General features: G+C 43.1%; 1 protein-coding gene and 1 non-coding gene across 2 annotated transcripts; one reads left to right on the top strand and one right to left on the bottom strand.

The window, feature by feature from the left end:
• Positions 1-12,907: 12,907 nt before the first annotated feature.
• LOC121554882 (high choriolytic enzyme 2) lies at positions 12,908-19,048 on the bottom strand. The gene is made up of 7 exons (XM_045212016.1): positions 19,012-19,048; positions 17,316-17,483; positions 16,951-17,068; positions 16,533-16,711; positions 16,179-16,260; positions 13,103-13,227; positions 12,908-12,991 (listed from the first exon to the last, which is right to left on the bottom strand). Exons 1-7 carry the CDS (start codon positions 19,046-19,048, stop codon positions 12,978-12,980), a joined length of 723 nt encoding a protein of 240 aa, XP_045067951.1. The 3' UTR covers positions 12,908-12,977.
• trnaa-ggc lies at positions 16,343-16,414 on the top strand. Its single transcript has one exon. It is a non-coding gene; the product is annotated as a tRNA-Ala (tRNA).
• Positions 19,049-19,178: the final 130 nt, after the last annotated feature.

The raw sequence follows: 19,178 nt of genomic DNA, 5'->3' as shown, positions 1-19,178 counted from the left end.
AGGGGGTACCGGTACAGAGTCAATATACAGGCTATATACAGGGGTACCGGTACAGAGTCAATATACAGGCTATATACAGCTATATACAGGGGGTACCAGTACAGAGTCAATATACAGCTATATACAGGGGTACCAGTACAGAGTCAATATACAGGCTATATACAGGGGTACCGGTACAGAGTCAATATACAGGCTATATACAGCTATATACAGGGGGTACGGTACAGAGTCAATATACAGGCTATATACAGCTATATACAGGGGTACCGGTACAGAGTCAATATACAGGCTATATACAGGGGTACGGTACAGAGTCAATATACAGGCTATATACAGCTATATACAGGGGGTACCGGTACAGAGTCAATATACAGCTATATACAGGGGATTACGGGTACAGAGTCAATATACAGGCTATATACAGGGGGTACCGGTACAGAGTCAATATACAGGCTATATACAGCTATATACAGGGGGTACCGGTACAGAGTCAATATACAGGCTATATACAGCTATATACAGGGGGTACCGGTACAGAGTCAATATACAGGCTATATACAGGGGGTACCGGTACAGAGTCAATATACAGGCTATATACAGCTATATACAGGCAGAGGTGGGTAGAGTAGCCAAAAATTGTACTCAAGTAAAAGTACTGTTACTTCAGAATAATATGACTCAAGTAAAAGTAAAAAGTAGTCATCCAAATAATTACTTGAGTAAGAGTAAAAAAGTACTTGGTGGAAAAACTACAAGTACTGAGTAACTGTTGAGTAACGTCTGATTTATTTTTTAACACAAGACAACAATCAGACAGACAAAAATACAAAATAATCATCTTTAATGAATTACAAAATAGCTTAAATAAAAATAATTCAGGTAAATTCAAGTATTAAAAAATTTAATAATAATAAATAAAAAATAAATAAGCACAAGTAACACACATTTCCAAACCTTTATACTTTTTTTTACCAGGCAGAACTAGAACGAGGCAGCCCATAAACTCTCAAACTGTGTATGTGTGTGTCTCCACAGTGACAGAACAACAGAAGGAAACACACAAACATTTCATACCAGGTATGCTGAACAGAAAACTGCACACCAGAAGGAAGCGGTCAACATAAAATATTCAATAGGTGTTGATTAGGCCTACTCAGTACCTTTGTATTGCATGGCAAGCAACAGCCCTTTTTCTGTGTGCCTAGAAATGAATACTCTGATCTGTGATTAGGCCACACTGCACATCTCACTGAGCAGAGGAAAAGAACAGCAATACACATCAACTGAAAAGCACCAGTCCATGATAGATGGCCAAATAAAACAATATTGCAGGCCTAGTATCCCAGAACACAAATTAAGCTGAATGCATGTTCTCTAAAAGGCATTAGAGGAGAGTGATGTAGTTGTAGATCGGGCATTATGTTTACTTCCAGTTCCAATATCTAACAAGAAAAGTCAGCAAAAAAAGTCCCACTAACTATATTGCCACCCTGTGGTTTGTCACTGACACACTATAATCCTAAATGACAGTAACATTATACAGAGTTATATAGGTCAATGTCTACTGGTTCACATTTGAATTGATAAACAAGTATATTTACCAGCATTTAAGATGTTCTCCTCTGTGGTCCAGGATGTTTCTGAATCTTGGTAGGAGTATTGCTGCTGCAATCAGCTCAGGCTCTTTCATGACGTCTCCAAAACGTTTCTGGATCCCTTGCTGCAGGGCGTGAACAAGAGGTGTACACATTTTGCAAGTTGACTCCAACTTCTTCAGCTTGTCCCGCAACTGGTAAAGTGTTGGCAGCAGGAGGCCCATATGCACAGATGATTCCCCTTGGAGGATATTAAGGGCCATGGCAACAGGCTTCATCACAGCAGCATACTCGACCAAAAACCCATTTTCAGCTGGATTGAACCTATAAAAGATGTAACGATAAAACAATTACTTATAGCTATTTCTGGTACAATGTCTTTATTATGCATTGTACATGTTAAATACAAAAAAAATATATATATATATTTCATTCAAGTCATCCACAATTGTCACACCACCATGCAAAGAAAACTTAGTTACTTGAGACAAGTGGATTCACCCATTAATCAGCAAGGCTTATTTACTTTTATTATTCTTTAAAAACAAAATATACATTTTGTCAACTTACATCTTTATCTTTAATGCTGTGCAGACATTGCGAATTGCTTGTTCTCCTTGCTCTCGGTGAATGCGCACAATCCTTTCTACAGCGAGGAACAGGGAGCTCCAGCGTGTCTGATTGGGTCGGAGAAACAGCAGCTTGCATTCACGTTCCACTGTTTCATGAGCCATGGTTGACCTGCTGGTTTTATTCCAAAGAGCATGACACTTTGCAAAAGCAGACCGAGACAGCCTCTTGTAGGTTTCGTTTGCAGCTCCTCCTGCAGCAGTGGCATCAACTGTAGATATAAGATTGAGGAGATGGCATGCACACTTTTGGTGCCTTGGAAGTTGGTACTCAAGGCCTGTGTTGTCATCCAGAATTGCAGACATCTTGATACTCCACCTCTGACTCACTCTGATCTTCTGTTGCATCATCAAGGGTGGAGTCACTCTCCTCGTGTACATTGATGGCTTCCTCCTCTTTCTCCTCACCATATAATCGAAAGGAAGTTTGAGCCACTGTCTGTTGTCGTCCTGGTCACTTTTTCCCTGATATGGTACTCAGAATGTATTTCCTCTAATGCAGCAGCAAGGACATCAAACGTGTGCGAGCCTTTGACAGGTCTACAAGCCAATGTGGAGTGCCTCTCCAGTGAGGTGTTGTCTATCCAGTGACAGGTGACACCTAAGTAGCTACGTTAGCAACATAGTTCACAGCACTCCAGCTTTTTGATGATTATGCTCTTCTTGTGTTTTGCAGCTTCTTGTATTCTTGTGCATAACGTTTTCCTTGTCATTACTGTATGAGGTTGCAAGGTTTCTATCAAAGTATTGAAGGATGGCGTCTCAACCACAGAAAATGGTTGGTTGGCCTCACATACAAAATTTAGCATCAGCTTGTCAAGCGTTGCTTGTGTTACCCCGCCCTGGGGCAGCAAAGGCTGTGATTTTTGCATTTTTCACAAGAGTATCACTGGAAGAGGAGGACTTACGCTTTCTGTGGTTCTCTAGTAAGTCTGTGTACTTTGCCAGTTTGTTGGGGTGAATCCTCTGTGGACAAAAAAAAATCTGTGAGGCTACAGGGAGATCAAGACATTAAAAGAGACTTATTATCACATCAAATGTGGATATATATATATATATATATATATATATATATAGAAAATGTTTAAAACATATGTAACCTAAAAGACAAACATTTGCCTATCCACAGCAAAAAAAAACGAATTTAGGAAACGTACCGCTACATGTTTCCTCTAGTTAGATGTTGAATGCTGAAATGTCCGTTTGTTTTGGTAGACACAGAAGACACCGCATAATGTCCGTTTGTTTTGGTAGACACAGAAGACACCGCATAATGTCCGTTTGTTTTGGTAGACACAGAAGACACCGCATAATGTCCGTTTGTTTTGGTAGACACAGAAGACACCGCATAATGTCCGTTTGTTTTGGTAGACACAGAAGACACCGCATAATGTCCGTTTGTTTTGGTAGACACAGAAGACACCGCATAATGTTCGTTTGTTTTGGTAGACACAGAAGACACCGCATAATGTCCGTTTGTTTTGGTAGACACAGAAGACACCGCATAATGTCCGTTTGTTTTGGTAGACACAGAAGACACCGCATAATGTCCGTTTGTTTTGGTAGACACAGAAGACACCGCATAATGTCCGTTTGTTTTGGTAGACACAGAAGACACCGCATAATGTCCGTTTGTTTTGGTAGACACAGAAGACACCGCATAATGTCCGTTTGTTTTGGTAGACACAGAAGACACCGCATAATGTCCGTTTGTTTTGGTAGACACAGAAGACACCGCGATAATGTCCGTTTGTTTTGGTAGACACAGAAGACACCGCATAATGTCCGTTTGTTTTGGTAGACACAGAAGACACCGCATAATGTCCGTTTGTTTTGGTAGACACAGAAGACACCGCATAATGTCCGTTTGTTTTGGTAGACACAGAAGACACCGCATAATGTCTGTTTGTTTTGGTAGACACAGAAGACACCGCATAATGTAGCTGTTCTTTCACACTTTTACTAAGGTGAACATGCTTTCAATATGAGGCCAGGGGTGCGGGTGTTCCTCCTCGTCTGTGTCTGCATTGGCGACGGCTAATTCTGACATTTTTGTGTTGCTATGACTGTAAAGCCAACCCGTCCCGCCGCTGAGATTGAGTATGGTAAAGTGACGAGCCTGCACAACTACGTTTGATTGGTGAAACACAGTCACGTGGTAGAGCCTTAGCGGAAGTCTCTCTCTCTCTGTCAAAATAAAACATTAAAATAAGGCATATGCGGGGGATAAAGACAATGACGCGTAGAATACCAAAGAGGTAAAAAGAAAAGTAACGACCTCATTGTAGCCTAATGTAGCGGAGTAAGAGTACAGTTTCTTCTTCACAAATCTACTCAAGTAAAAGTAAAAAGTATAGTGATTTAAAACTACTCCTAGAAGTATAATTTTTTCAAAAACTTACTCAAGTAAATGTAACGGAGTAAATGTAACTCGTTACTACCCACCTCTGTATACAGGGGGTACCGGTACAGAGTCAATATACAGGCTATATACAGCTATATACAGGGGGTACCGGTACCGAGTCAATATACAGGCTATATACAGGGGGTACTGGTACAGAGTCAATATACAGGCTATATACAGGGGGTACCGATACAGAGTCAATATACAGGCTATATACAGCTATATACAGGGGGTACCGGTACAGAGTCAATATACAGGCTATATACAGCTATATACAGGGGGTACCGGTACCGAGTCAATATACAGGCTATATACAGGGGGTACCGGTGCACGAGTCAATATACAGGCTATATACAGGGGGACCGGTACAAGAGTCAATATACAGCTATATACAGGGGGTACCGGTACAGAGTCAATATACAGGCTATATACAGGGGGTACCGGTACAGAGTCAATATACAGGCTATATACAGGGGGTACTGCACAGAGTCAATATACAGGCTATATACAGCTATATACAGGGGGTACCGGTACCGAGTCAATATACAGGCTATATACAGGGGGTACTGGTACAGAGTCAATATACAGGCTATATACAGCTATATACAGGGGGTACCGGTACAGAGTCAATATACAGCTATATACAGGGGGTACCGGTACAGAGTCAATATACAGGCTATATACAGCTATATACAGGGGGTACCAGTACAGAGTCAATATACAGGCTATATACAGGGGGTACCGGTACAGAGTCAATGTGCGGGGGCACCGGTTAGTCAAGGTAATTGAGGTAATATGTACATGTGGGTAGAGTTAAAGTGACTATGCATAAATAATTAACAGAGTAGCAGCAGCGTAAAAAGGATGGGGTGGGGGGGGGGGGTAGTGCAAATAGTCTGGGTAGCCATTTGATTAGCTGTTCAGGAGTTTTATGGCTTGGTGGTAGAAGCTGTTGAGAAGTCTTTTGGACCTAGACTTGGCGCTCCGGTACCGCTTGCCGTGCGGTAGCAGAGAGAACAGTCTATGACTAGGGTGGCTGGAGTCATTGACAATTTTTAGGGCCTTCCTCTACACCACCTGGTATAGAGGTCCTGGATGGCAGGAAGCTTGGCCCCAGTGATGTACTGGGCTGTACGCACTACCCTCTGTAGTACCTTGCGGTCGGAGGCCGAGCAGTTGCCATACCAGGCAGTGATGCAACCAGTCAGGATGCTCTCGATGGTGCAACTGTAGAGATTTTTGAGGATCTGAGGACCCATGCAAATCTTTTCAGTCTCCTGAGGGGGAATAGGTTTGTGGCTTGCATCATTTCCAATCCCCCCATATATTGTTTTGTAAATATATACTGTGAGGGAAAAAAGTATTTGATCCCCTGCTGATTTTGTAAGTTTGCCCACTGACAAAGAAATGATCAGTCTATAATTTTAATGTTAGGTTTATTTGAACAGTGAGAGACAGAATAACAACAAAAAAATCCAGAAAAACGCATGTCAAAAATGTTATAAATTGATTTGCATTTTAATGAGGGAAATAAGTATTTGACCCCCTCTCAATCAGAAAGATTTCTGAGCTTCCAGGTGTCTTTTATACAGGTAACGAGCTGAGATTAGGAGCACACTCCTTAAAGGAGTGTTCCTAATCTCAGTTTGTTACCTGTATAAAAGACACCTGTCCACAGAAGCAATCAATCAATCAGATTCCAAACTCTCCACCATGGCCATGACCAAAGAGCTCTCCAAGGATGTCAGGGACAAGATTGTAGACCTACACAAGGCTGGAATGGGCTACAAGACCATCGCCAAAGCAGCTTGGTGAGAAGGTGACACAGTTGGTGCGATTATTCGCAAATGGAAGAAACACAAAAGAACTGTCAATCTCCCTCGGCCTGGGGCTCCATGCAAGATCTCACCTCGTGGAGTTGCAATGATCATGAGAATGGTGAGGAATCAGCCCAGAACTACACGGGAGGATCTTGTCAATAATCTCAAGGCAGCTGGGACTATAGTCACCAAGAAAACAATTGGTAACACACTACGCCGTGAAGGACTGAAATCCTGCAGCACCCGCAAGGTCCCCCGGCTCAAGAAAGCACATATACAGTGCCGTCTGAAGTTTGCCAATGTCACGCCCTGACTCAGGGGACGCTTAAATGTTGAGTCAGGGTGTGTATGTTCTATGTTGGGTATTTCTATGTTGGTGTTCTAGTATGTGTATTCCTATGTTGGCCGGTGTGGTTCCCAATCAGAGGCAGCTGTCGCTCGTTGTCTCTGATTGGGGACCATATTTAGGCAGCCTATTGGCACTAGTGGGTTGTGGGATCTTGTTCCGTGTGAGGTATGTTGTTTGTGTACCGTGGACTTCACGTTTCGTTTAGTTTGTTGTTTTGTCGCTTGTTTATTCATTCCAAATAAACATGTATGCATATCACGCTGCACCTTGGTCCGTTTCGTTCCTTAACGAACGTGACAGCCAATGAACATATGAATGATTCAGAGGAGAACTGGGGGAAAGTGTTTTGGTCAGATGAGAAATTGATTTGCATTTTAATGAGGGAAATAAGTATTTGACCCCTCTGCAAAACATGACTTAGTACTTGGTGGCAAAACCCTTGTTGGCAATCACAGAGGTCAGATGTTTCTTGTAGTTGGCCACCAGGTTTGCACACATCTCAGGAGGGATTTTGTCCCACTCCTCTTTGCAGATCTTCTCCAAGTCATTAAGGATTCGAGGCTGACGTTTGGCAACTCGAACCTTCAGCTCCCTCCACAGATTTTCTATGGGATTAAGGTCTGGAGACTGGCTAGGCCACTACAGGACCGTAATGTGCTTCTTCTTGAGCCACTCCTTTGTTTCCTTGGCCGTGTGTTTTGGGTCATTGTCATGCTGGAATACCCATCCACTACTAATTTTCAATGCCCTGGCTGAGGGAAGGAGGTTCTCACCCAAGATTTGATGGTACATGGCCCCGTCCATCGTCCCTTTGCAGAAAAACACCCCCAAAACATAATGTTTCCACCTCAATGTTTGACGGTGGGGATGGTGTTCTTGGGGTCATAGGCAGCATTCCTCCTCCTCCAAACACGGCGAGTTGAGTTGATGCCAAAGAGCTCGATTTTGGTCTCATCTGACCACAACACTTTCACCCAGTTCTCCTCTGAATCATTCAGATGTTCACTGGCAAACTTCAGACGGGCATGTACAGTGGGGAAAAAAAGTATTTAGTCAGCCACCAATTGTGCAAGTTCTCCCACTTAAAAAGATGAGAGGCCTGTAATTTTCATCATAGGTACACGTCAACTATGACAGACAAATTGAGGGAAAAAAAATCCAGAAAATCACATTGTAGGATTTTTAATGAATTTATTTGCAAATTATGGTGGAAAATAAGTATTTGGTCACCTACAAACAAGCAAGATTGCTGGCTCTCACAGACCTGTAACTTCTTCTTTAAGAGGCTCCTCTGTCCTCCACTCATTACCTGTATTAATGGCACCTGTTTGAACTTGTTATCAGTATAAAAGACACCTGTCCACAACCCCAAACAGTCACACTCCAAACTCCAATATGGCCAAGACCAAAGAGCTGTCAAAGGACACCAGAAACAAAATTGTAGACCTGCACCAGGCTGGGAAGACTGAATCTGCAATAGGTAAGCAGCTTGGTTTGAAGAAATCAACTGTGGGAGCAATTATTAGGAAATGGAAGACATACAAGACCACTGATAATCTCCCTCGATCTGGGGCTCCACGCAAAGATCTCACCCGTAAAGTCAAAATGATCACAAGAACGGTGAGCAAAAATCCCAGAACCACACGGGGGACCTAGTGAATGACCTGCAGAGAGCTGGGACCAAAGTAACAACGCACTACCATCAGTAACACACTACGCCGCCAGGGACTCAAATCCTGCAGTGCCAGACGTGTCCCCCTGCTTAAGCCAGTACATGTCCAGGCCCGTCTGAAGTTTGCTAGAGTGCATTTGGATGATCCAGAAGAGGATTGGGAGAATGTCATATGGTCAGATGAAACCAAAATAGAACTTTTTGGTAAAAACTCAACTCGTCGTGTTTGGAGGACAAAGAATGCTGAGTTGCATCCAAAGAACACCATACCTACTGTGAAGCATGGGGGTGGAAACATCATGCTTTGGGGCTGTTTTTCTGCAAAGGGACCAGGACGACTGATACGTGTAAAGGAAAGAATGAATGAGGCCATGTATCGTGAGATTTTGAGTGAAAACCTCCTTCCATCAGCAAGGGCATTGAAGATGAAACGTGGCTGGGTCTTTCAGCATGACAATGATCCCAAACACACCGCCCGGGCAACGAAGGAGTGGCTTCGTAAGAAGCATTTCAAGGTCCTGGAGTGGCCTAGCCAGTCTCCAGATCTCAACCCCATAGAAAATCTTTGGAGGGAGTTGAAAGTCCGTGTTGCCCAGCGACAGCCCCCAAAACATCACTGCTCTAGAGGAGATCTGCATGGAGGAATGGGCCAAAATACCAGCAACAGTGTGTGAAAACCTTGTGAAGACTTACAGAAAACGTTTGACCTGTGTCATTGCCAACAAAGGGTATATAACAAAGTATTGAGAAACTTTTGTTATTGACCAAATACTTATTTTCCACCATAATTTGCAAATAAATTCATTAAAAATCCTACAAAGTGATTTTCTGGAGAAAAAAAATCTCATTTTGTCTGTCATAGTTGACGTGTACCTATGATGAAAATTACAGGCCTCTCTCATCTTTTTAAGTGGGAGAACTTGCACAATTGGTGGCTGACTAAATTCTTTTTTCCCCACTGTATATGTGCTTTTTTGAGCAGGGGGACCTTGCGGGCGCTGCAGGATTTCAGTCCAAGCTGCTTGGCGATGGTCTTGTAGCCCATTCCAGCCTTGTGTAGGTCTACAATCTTGTCCCTGACATCTTTGGAGAGCTCTTTGATCTTGGGCATGGTGGAGAGTTTGGAATCTGATTGATTGATTGCTTCTGTGGACAGGTGTCTTTTATACAGGTAACAAACTGAGATTAGGAACACTCCCTTTAAGAGTGTGCTCCTTATCTCAGCTCGTTACCTGTATAAAAGACACCTGGGAGCCAGAAATCTTTCTGATTGAGAGGGGGTCAAATACTTATTTCCCTTATTAAAATGCAAATCAATTCATAACATTTTTGACATGCGTTTTTCTGGATTTTTTTGTTGTTATTCTGTCTCTCACTGTTCAAATAAACCTACCATTAAAATGATAGACTGATCATTTCTTTGTCAGTGGGCAAACGTACAAAATCAGCAGGGGATCAAATACTTTTTTTCCCTCACTGAATCTAGCTGCAAATGTGTAAATTTAGTGCGAGTCTAGTATCCAGCCTGCCATTTCTGAAAATGTGGACGGGTGTTTTAATGATGATGTATGTTTTAGTGATGACATCATTGGCGTTTATGCGCGGCCTTGTCACTGCTCAGCCAGTCAAAATACGAGGATCGGTTTTTCTGAATGAACATTGTAGCTACTGAGCGAACAAAATTATAAAATGTATTGACTCTGATCGTAAAAACATTATACAATGTATTGACTCTGATCGTAAAAACATTATACAATGTAACGACGGCTGGCGCCCCGGATGTGATATGATAAAATAATGTAAGAACGTTGGTCTGCATTATACAATGTCACGCGAGTCGATTATTTGATGTTCTTGTAGACTATATAAATGGATTTGGAAGATTGACACCTACTAGTTATATTATCAAAGTATTTAATTAATGCAGATTGCTGCTTTTCTATTTATATGTTAAACATGTATTACTTGGTGCTATACATGATCATACAGTAAAATACAAAATGACTGATACAACTGAATTTACTGTTAAGAAAAGTTAAACATGTCTGCTTCCTTTGTGAGGCAGTATCTGAGACACTAATCTAGTTCAAGCTTCATTAATAGAGCTAAATAGATAAAGTGATGGATTGTAAAGCTGCTATTAGTCTAGATAAGGTGATGGATTGTAATGCTGCTGTTAGTCTAGATAAGGTGATGGATTGTAAAGCTGCTATTAGTCTAGATAAGGTGATGGATTGTAATGCTGCTATTAGTTTAGATAAGGTGATGGATTGTAATGCTGCTATTAGTCTAGATGTATCTCCCGAGTGGTGCAGTGGCACTAGAGATCCTGGTTCGAATCCAGGCTCTGTCGTAGCCGGCTGCGACCTGGAGACCCATGGGGCGGCGCACAATTGGCCCAGCGTCGTCCAGGGTAGGGGAGGGAATGGCTGGCAGGGATGTAGCTCAGTTGGTAGAGCATGGTGTTTGCAAAGCCAGGGTTGTGGGTTCGATTCCCACGGGGGGCCAGTATGAATTTTTTTTATTTATGCACTAACTGTAAGTCGCTCTGGATAAGAGCATCTGCTAAAATGTAAATGTAGATAAGGTGATGGATTGTAATGCTGCTATTAGTTTAGAGAGTGCATACTATTTTTTATATAACCATAGCAGTTGTAGAACAGGTTTTTGTTAAGGCCTATTTATAATGTAATGAATTATTTGGATGATGCTACTCTCCAAAACTTTACTGAGAGGAAGAAGATTTTTTACAGACTTCTCTGGAGATGATATTTTCGCTCTACTGAGTATGACAGCTCATATTGCCTCAAAGGTTTTCTTTCAGACAATTCTTACGATAATGGTCATTCTGTGGGCCTGCTACCTGTTCCTCACTTACCTGTCCCTCTACCTGTCCTTCGATTTCCTGCGCAGTTTACGACAGGACAGTGGAAAGCAGAAAGCGACCTCAAGGATGCGTTGGAAGAGAAGAAGGGGACGGGCTGAAGAAGACACGAAGAGCCTTCCAACGCAGACACTAGCAGCTGAACTGACCTGGGCTCCCTGGGATCAGAATGATCAAGAAAGATCATGTCTGCTTCTTCTACCGGAAAAGCTCTATGGTTCAAATCCAAAAGAGAATCAATGGATTCAAATCAAAGCAGCAACAGAGATCTGGTGGTACTCTACTGTATTTCAAATAAAAAATCAAATCAAATTTTATTTGTCACATGCGCCGAATACAACAGGTGTAGACCTTACCGTGAAATGCTTACTTACAAGACCTTAACCAACAACGCAGTTTTAAGAAAGAATACACCCCCCACAAAAAATGAAGAAAAAAAAAAAGGTGATAAAATCAAATGCAAGAACAAGAGATGGGATCAATTGGACATATTTAAGATTTGGATATTGTTATGGGGGAACAATCATTGACAGTCTTAGAAGGCAAGTATGTGGCAAACATTAACTGTGTGCCTTTTAAATACACTACCGGTCAAACGTTTGGACACACCTACTCATTCAAGGGTTTTTCTTGATTTTTTAAAACTATTTTCTACATTGTAGAATAATAGTGAAGACATCAAAACTATGAAATAACACATTAACTTTTAAGAAGGCACACCTGTTCATTGAAAAGCATTCCAGGTGAAGCTGGTTGAGAGAATGCCAAGAGTGTGCAAAGCTGTCATCAAGGCGAAGGGTGGCTATTTGAAGAATCTCAAATATATTTTGATTTAACACTTTTTTGGTTACTACATGATTCCATATGTGTTATTTCACAGTTTTGATGTCTTCACTATTATTCTACAATGTAGAAAACAGTAAAAAAATTAAGAAAAACCCTTGAATGAGGTTGCCCATGAATCCCTATATGGTCATACAGGAGACACAGAGTACGTGCATCAGTTGTGATGACGACCATACAAGATCTCACACTTTAAATCACATTGTACAACACTAGTAACAGACTTTATTGACGTGTCTGTCAGAGCGGGCGTAGGTGTGGTGTAGGAATCAGATGCAGGATACAGATGCTAGTCCAAAAATACTTTAGTAAAGTCCACAAAAAAGAACGGCTACAAACAAAGCCGGAGCCACGAGAAAAATAACCCACACAGCGTATAAATGCAAAACACAGCAAAACACGCACAACAAGTGCGGACTCTCTATCCAATACAAAATAGAGCACTAACTGACTGGAAGCACCAGCTGACAAGGAACAACTACACACAACCACAAGACAGAAACAACGAGAACTTAAAGGACACATAATCAAGACAAAATGAGAAACAGGTGTACCAAAACAGACCAAACCAAACAAACACAGAAACAACGAACGGTGGCAGCTAGTACTCCGGAGACGACGACCGCCGAAGCCTGCCCGAACAAGGAGAAGGAGCAGCCTCGGCCGAAACCGTGACAGTGTCTCAATCTCAAGTTTCATAAACATTATTAAAATATATTGTCCTTTTTTATATGTCAGTAAAAATGGGATATGACTTCTGTTCTGACAGTTCTTCATCCAGTTACACCAGGCCACCTAGCGGACAAAATCAACACTGAACTGTACTAGTGATGCCATGAAAACATACTTTCAGAAAGATTTAAAGATGTCATATACACTGAGATCGTGAAGGTGTTAACTACGTACCACATTCATACAGTAGGTTTATCTTGTGTATGTCCAGACGACTGGGTCCATCTCGCTGACCAATTGGAGTGTAGGGATCTGGTTTGGGGATGATGGTTGGTCCACCGTCCTCTGAGAAGGCATACCTGCATCAGAGATCGCAACCTTAGAAGAACACAGCCTTAGAACCGAAGATTAGAACACAGCCTTAGAACCGAAGATTAGAACACAACCTTAGAACTGAACATTAGAACACAACCTTAGAACTGAACATTAGAACACAACCTTAGAACTGAACATTAGAACACAACCTTAGAACCGAACCATGGAACATAAATAAGACTTCCCTGCTGGAGGGAGGAGGGCTGGTATCCAGGAGGAGGACTTGAGTCCTTCTTAGACTCAGCTACAGAGAAAATTGGCCGTCACTCCCCTCCGTTTTATTGGCAAATGTCCAGTCACTTGAGAACAAGATGGATAAGCGCCGTTCGAGAGTTTCCTACCAACGGGACGTGAAAAGCTGTAATATTATCTTCAGAAACTTGGCTGATATGGACATAAAACTCTAGGGTTTCTCCATGCTTCGTCACGACCGGACAGCGGACTCAGGTAAAACCAAAGGGAAAGGGGTGTCCCTCTTTGTAAACAACAACTGGTGTGCTGCTTCAGGTGTGAAGGAAGTCTCCAGCATTTGCTCACCTGAACTAGAATACCTCATGGTAAGCTGCAGACCTTTTTTTATCTACCAAGAGAGTTTTCATCTGTAATCATCACTGCTGTCTACATCCCACCACAAAACAAGAATGGCACTAAGCAGGCACTCAACGAGCTGTACAGGGCCATAAACAAACAAGAAAACACACTCCCAGAGGCAGCGTTTCTAGTAGACAGAAACTTTAACGCAGGGAGAGTGAAATGTTTTTTACCCCACTTTTACAAAAACATCTCCTACACCACAAGAGGTGCTAACACTCTGGACCACTTTTACTCTACCCACAGAAATGCATACAAGACCCTCGCCCTCCCTTCGGCAAATCAGACCATGACTCCATCCTCCTGCTTCCTGTTTACAAGGAAAAACTCAAACAGGAAGTAATAGTGACACGCTCAGTACGGAAGTGGTCCGAAGAAGCAGATGCTAAGCTACAAGACTGCATCTCTAGCACAGACTGGAATATGTTCCGGGATTCATCCAATAACATTGAAGCGTTTACCACATCAGTCACAGGCTTCATCAATAAGTTTTATTTTATTTTATTTTTATTTCACCTTTATTTAACCAGGTAAGCCAGTTGAGAACAGGTTCTCATTTACAACTGCGACCTGGCCAAGATAAAGTTACAAGTGCATCGACGACGTCGTCTCCACAGTGACCAGTACGTACTATAACCAATAACCATGGATCAGACAGTAACCGCACCGGGCTAGAGCTACCGCTTTCAAGGAACGGGACACGGTCATGGACGCTTCCAAGAAAGCCCACTATGACCTTCAACGAGCCATCAAACGTGGAAAAGGTCAATATAGGACTAAGAATCCTACTACACCAGCTCCGATGCTCGTCAGATGTGGCAGGGTTTGCGGAATATTACGGATTGCAAAGGGAAACCCAGCAGTGCGTTGCCCAGTGACGCAAACGTCCTAGACGAGCTGAATGCCTCCTATGCTTGCTTCGAAGCAAACAACACTGAGCCAGGCATGAGAGCTCCTGCTGTCCCGGATGGCTGTGATCACGCTCTCCGTGGCCGACGTGAGTAAGAATTTTAAACAGGTGAACACTAGCAAGGCGGAAACATCAGGGCACGTTCTCAGAGCATGCACAGACCAGCTGGCAAGTGTCTTCACAGACATTTTCAACATCTCCTTGTCCCAGTCTGTAATCCCAACATGTTTCAAGCAGACCACCATTGTCCCTGTTCCTAAGAACTCAAAGTTAACCTCCCTAAATGACTATCGTCCCGTAGCACTCACATCTGTAACCATGAAATGCTTTGATAGGCTGGTCATGGCGCACATCAACGCCATCATCCCAGACACCCTGGACCCACAATAGATCCACAGACGACGCAATCTCTATTGCACTCCACACTGCCCTCACCCACCTAGATAAGAGGAATACCTATGTGAGAATGCTGTTCATGGACTACAGCTTAGTGTTAAATGTCATAGTGCCCTCCTAGCCCATCACCAAGCTCGGGACCCTGGGACTGAACACCTCCCCCTACAACTGGATCCTGGACTTTCTGACGGGCCGCCCCAGGTGGTGAGGGTAGGTAACATCACCTCCACCACGCTGACCCTGAACACGGGGCCCCACAGGGGTGTCCGCTGTACTCCCTGTGTGAGCATTTTGGGTAGAGTCCAGTGAGTGTGCATGGAGTCAGTGTAACGGTAGACACGGCGCTCCGGTACCGTTTGCCGTGTGTTAGCAGAGAGAACAGTCTATGGCTTGGGTGGCTGGGGTCTTTGAAAAATGTCTGGCCGTTCCTCTGACACCGCCTGGTATAGAGGTCCTGGATGACAGGGAGCTCAGCCCCAGTGATGTACTGGGCCGTCCGCAGCACCCTCTGTAGTGCCTTTTTGAGGATCTGAGGGGCCATGCTAAATCGTTTTAACCTTCTGAGGGGGAAGAGGCGCTGTCTTGCCTTCTTCATGACTGTGTTGGTGTGAGCCGACCATGTTAAGTCCTTGGTGATGTGGACAACGAGGAACTTGAAGCTCTCGACCCGCTCCACTACAGCCCCGTCGATGTGGGTCGGGGAGTGCTCGCCCCTCTGTTTCCTCCCTACATTTACATACTACCTCGTACCCCTCCTTGCACGTTGACTCGGTACCGTTACTCCTTGTATATAGCCTCATTATTGATATTCATACTTTTTAACTCTGCATTGTTGGGAAAGGGATCGTAAGTAAGCATTTCACGGTAAAGTCTAAACCTGTTGTATTCGGCGCATGTGACAAAAAAATTGATAGGATTATTTTTTTTAAACAATTTTAAAGAATGGAACCTCAGAACACAATCTTAGCTACTTCCTGTAGGCTGGCCCCAAGAAGTGAGTGACCAATGAATAGTCTATCACCCCCTAAACCAACTCACCTGCCATAGTGCATGATGGAGCTGTAGTCATAGACAGTATTGAGGTTGTTGGTCTGGTACTTCTTAAAGTTATGCACCTGACCTGTTTATAGGGACATACATAATTTCAGTCTATATGTCATCCTACGTACAGTAATTACATGAATAGAGAGAGAGAGAGAGGATCCCGTGTGGCTCAGCTGGTAGAGCATGGCACTGGCAATGCCAGGGTTGTGGGTTCGATTCCCACTGGGGACCAGTATGAAAAAGTATGAACAATATATGCACTCACTAGTGTAAGTGGCTCTGGATAAGAGCGTCTGCTAAATGACTAAAATGGAAATGTCCCAGGGGAAGTATTGATAGGACACTGACCCTGCATGATGTTTTCCCATATAATAGAAACATAGTGATCCCGATCAGAGCGGGACTGCTCGTGCACAAAGCCCAGAGCGTGCATGAGTTCATGGGAGGCGATGCCAGACCACATGCACCCAGGGGACTGCAGGGAGAGGGGCTGGGCTCCTTCAGTCCTACCCAGGAATGACCAGCAGCTAGTGGTACGAAAAGACAGAGACATATTCAGCAAAACATAACATTACTGGATTAGCCTGGTCCAAGTCTGTTTGTGTTGTCTTGCCACAGTTATCAAGACAGCACAAACAGATCTGGGACCAGGCTGTCACTGCATATCTTACATGAAGCAACTGGAACTAGAAGCAAGATCTTTCAGAATGTATCCTAAGAATATGTCCATTGAGTTCCGAACCAACGTATAAGATACAACACTGACCCAAACCTGGGCTGTATATCCAGGAAGTTGGCTTCATGGCTGCGAGGAACAAACTTCACACACGTTTCAGACAAGATGTCCAGCATTCCCATCTCTATGGTGATTCTATCCATGTCATCTGTCAATCAGAATTAAACTGACTGTTACTAATTGCCTACTAAGCACAAACTAATGATTGACATTAAAAGTGTGAAGTTAGTGTACATCAGTTCACAATTTGTCATAAAGAAGTCATTTTCAATGGGAGTCATAACCTGACTCTAACTTTACAACTTGGTGATAGTTACCTAATTCACCTACTACCAATGTACAGATACTTGTCATGGATAAATTAGACAAAACAGAGGAATGTAACAGAGACTTGCCATATTGTGGAGAAATAATGTAGGGGACATAGACAAATCCATCCACTGCCTTGGGCCAGAGGCAGGAGTTACCAGGGCAGGTTATGGCGCTACGGCTCTGTGTGTTGTAGGAGCTGGCAATGTCTCCTTCCCTGAAGGACAGGCCTCGGGCTCTAGGGCTGCCCCGCCCTGGCAGAGAGACATGATCACCATGTTACTGCTGACAGGTACTGCACTAAAACCCCTTACAGTCCCTCTCACAAACACCTGGAATGAGTCCCAAATGGCACCCTATTCCCTATATAGTGCACTACTTTAGACCAGAGAATGGCACCCTATTCCCTATATAGTGCACTACTTTAGACCAGAGAATGGCACCCTATTCTACATAGTGCACTTACTTTAGACCAGAGAATGTGCACTCTTCCTATTTAGTGCACTACTTTAGACCAGAGAATGGCACCTATTCTATATAGTGCACTTACTTTTAGACCAGAGAATGGCACTCCATTCCCTATAGTACACTACTTTAGACCAGAGAATGGCACCCTATTCCCTATAGTGACTACTTTAGACCAGAGAATGGCACTCTATTCCTATTTAGTGCACTACTTTAGACCAGAGAATGGCACACCCTATTCCCATATAGTGCTACTTTAGACCAGGGTCCAAAGAGATTAGCGTGCCATTTCAGACAGAGCCCCTTCAAGCTGAATCCAGAGCAGGAGGAGGGTTTCATACATTATACATGTACAGTATATCTCCTTCCCTGTAAACTCCTACCCCAAATACAGTATATCTCCATCCCTGTAAACTCCCACCCAAATACATATATCTCCATCCCTGTAAACTCCTACCCCGAACACAGTATATCTCCTTCCCTGTAAACTCCTACCCCAAATACAGTATATCTCCTTCCCTGTAAACTCCTACCCCGAACACAGTATATCTCCTTCCCTGTAAACTCCTACCCCAAATACAGTATATCTCCTTCCCTGTAAACTCCTACCCCGAACACAGTATATCTCCTTCCGTAAACTCCTACCCAACACAGTATATCTCCTTCCCTGTAAACTCCCTACCCCAAAAACAGTATATCTCCTTCCCTGTAAACTCCTACCCCAAAAACAGTATATCTCCATCCCTGTAAACTCCTACCCCAAAAACAGTATATCTCCATCCCTGTAAACTCCTACCCCAAATACAGTATATCTCCTTCCCTGTAAACTCCTACCCCAAATACAGTATATCTCCATCCCTGTAAACTCCTACCCCAAATACAGTATATCTCCTTCCCTGTAAACTCCTACCCCAAATACAGTATATCTCCTTCCCTGTAAACTCCTACCCCAAATACAGTATATCTCCTTCCCTGTAAACTCCTACCCCGAACACAGTATATCTCCTTCCCTGTAAACTCCTACCCCAAATACAGTATATCTCCTTCCTGTAAACTCCTACCCAACACAGTATATCTCCTTCCCTGTAAACTCCTACCCCAAATACAGTATATCTCCATCCCTGTAAACTCCTACCCCGAACACAGTATATCTCCATCCCTGTAAACTCCTACCCCGAACACAGTATATCTCCTTCCCTGTAAACTCCTACCCCAAAAACAGTATATCTCCTTCCCTGTAAACTCCTACCCCAAATACAGTATATCTCCTTCCCTATAAACTCCTACCCCGAACTAAGCAACTAATACTATACTTACTCCCATTGGATCTCAGGATCCTGTCCATTGCATTCATTTCTTCTGGCCCTCTAAGCACCTCTATTTTAAAAGGATAATAGATACGTGTTAATAACTGTTAATACAAACAAAATCATGTTAATGAAACATTTCAAGAATTTACCTGAGTATTCTCTTCTCAACCTCCT

This window comes from Coregonus clupeaformis, chromosome 40, assembly GCF_020615455.1.
Source record: "Coregonus clupeaformis isolate EN_2021a chromosome 40, ASM2061545v1, whole genome shotgun sequence".
NCBI lineage: Eukaryota > Metazoa > Chordata > Actinopteri > Salmoniformes > Salmonidae > Coregonus > Coregonus clupeaformis.
The sequence above is the reverse complement of the archived record's forward strand: the minus strand, read 5'-3'. Positions and strand labels throughout refer to the sequence as shown.

Coding starts and splice junctions, on each gene's coding strand:
- LOC121554882 (XM_045212016.1), bottom strand. CDS start 19,048: ATGAATGCAATGGACAGGATCCTGAGATCCAATGGGA. Junction 17,069..17,315: donor CATTATTTCTCCACAATATG/GCAAGTCTCTGT, acceptor TCTGATTGACAG/ATGACATGGATAGAATCACC. Junction 13,228..16,178: donor TCCATCATGCACTATGGCAG/GTGAGTTGGTTT, acceptor TCTCTGATGCAG/GTATGCCTTCTCAGAGGACG.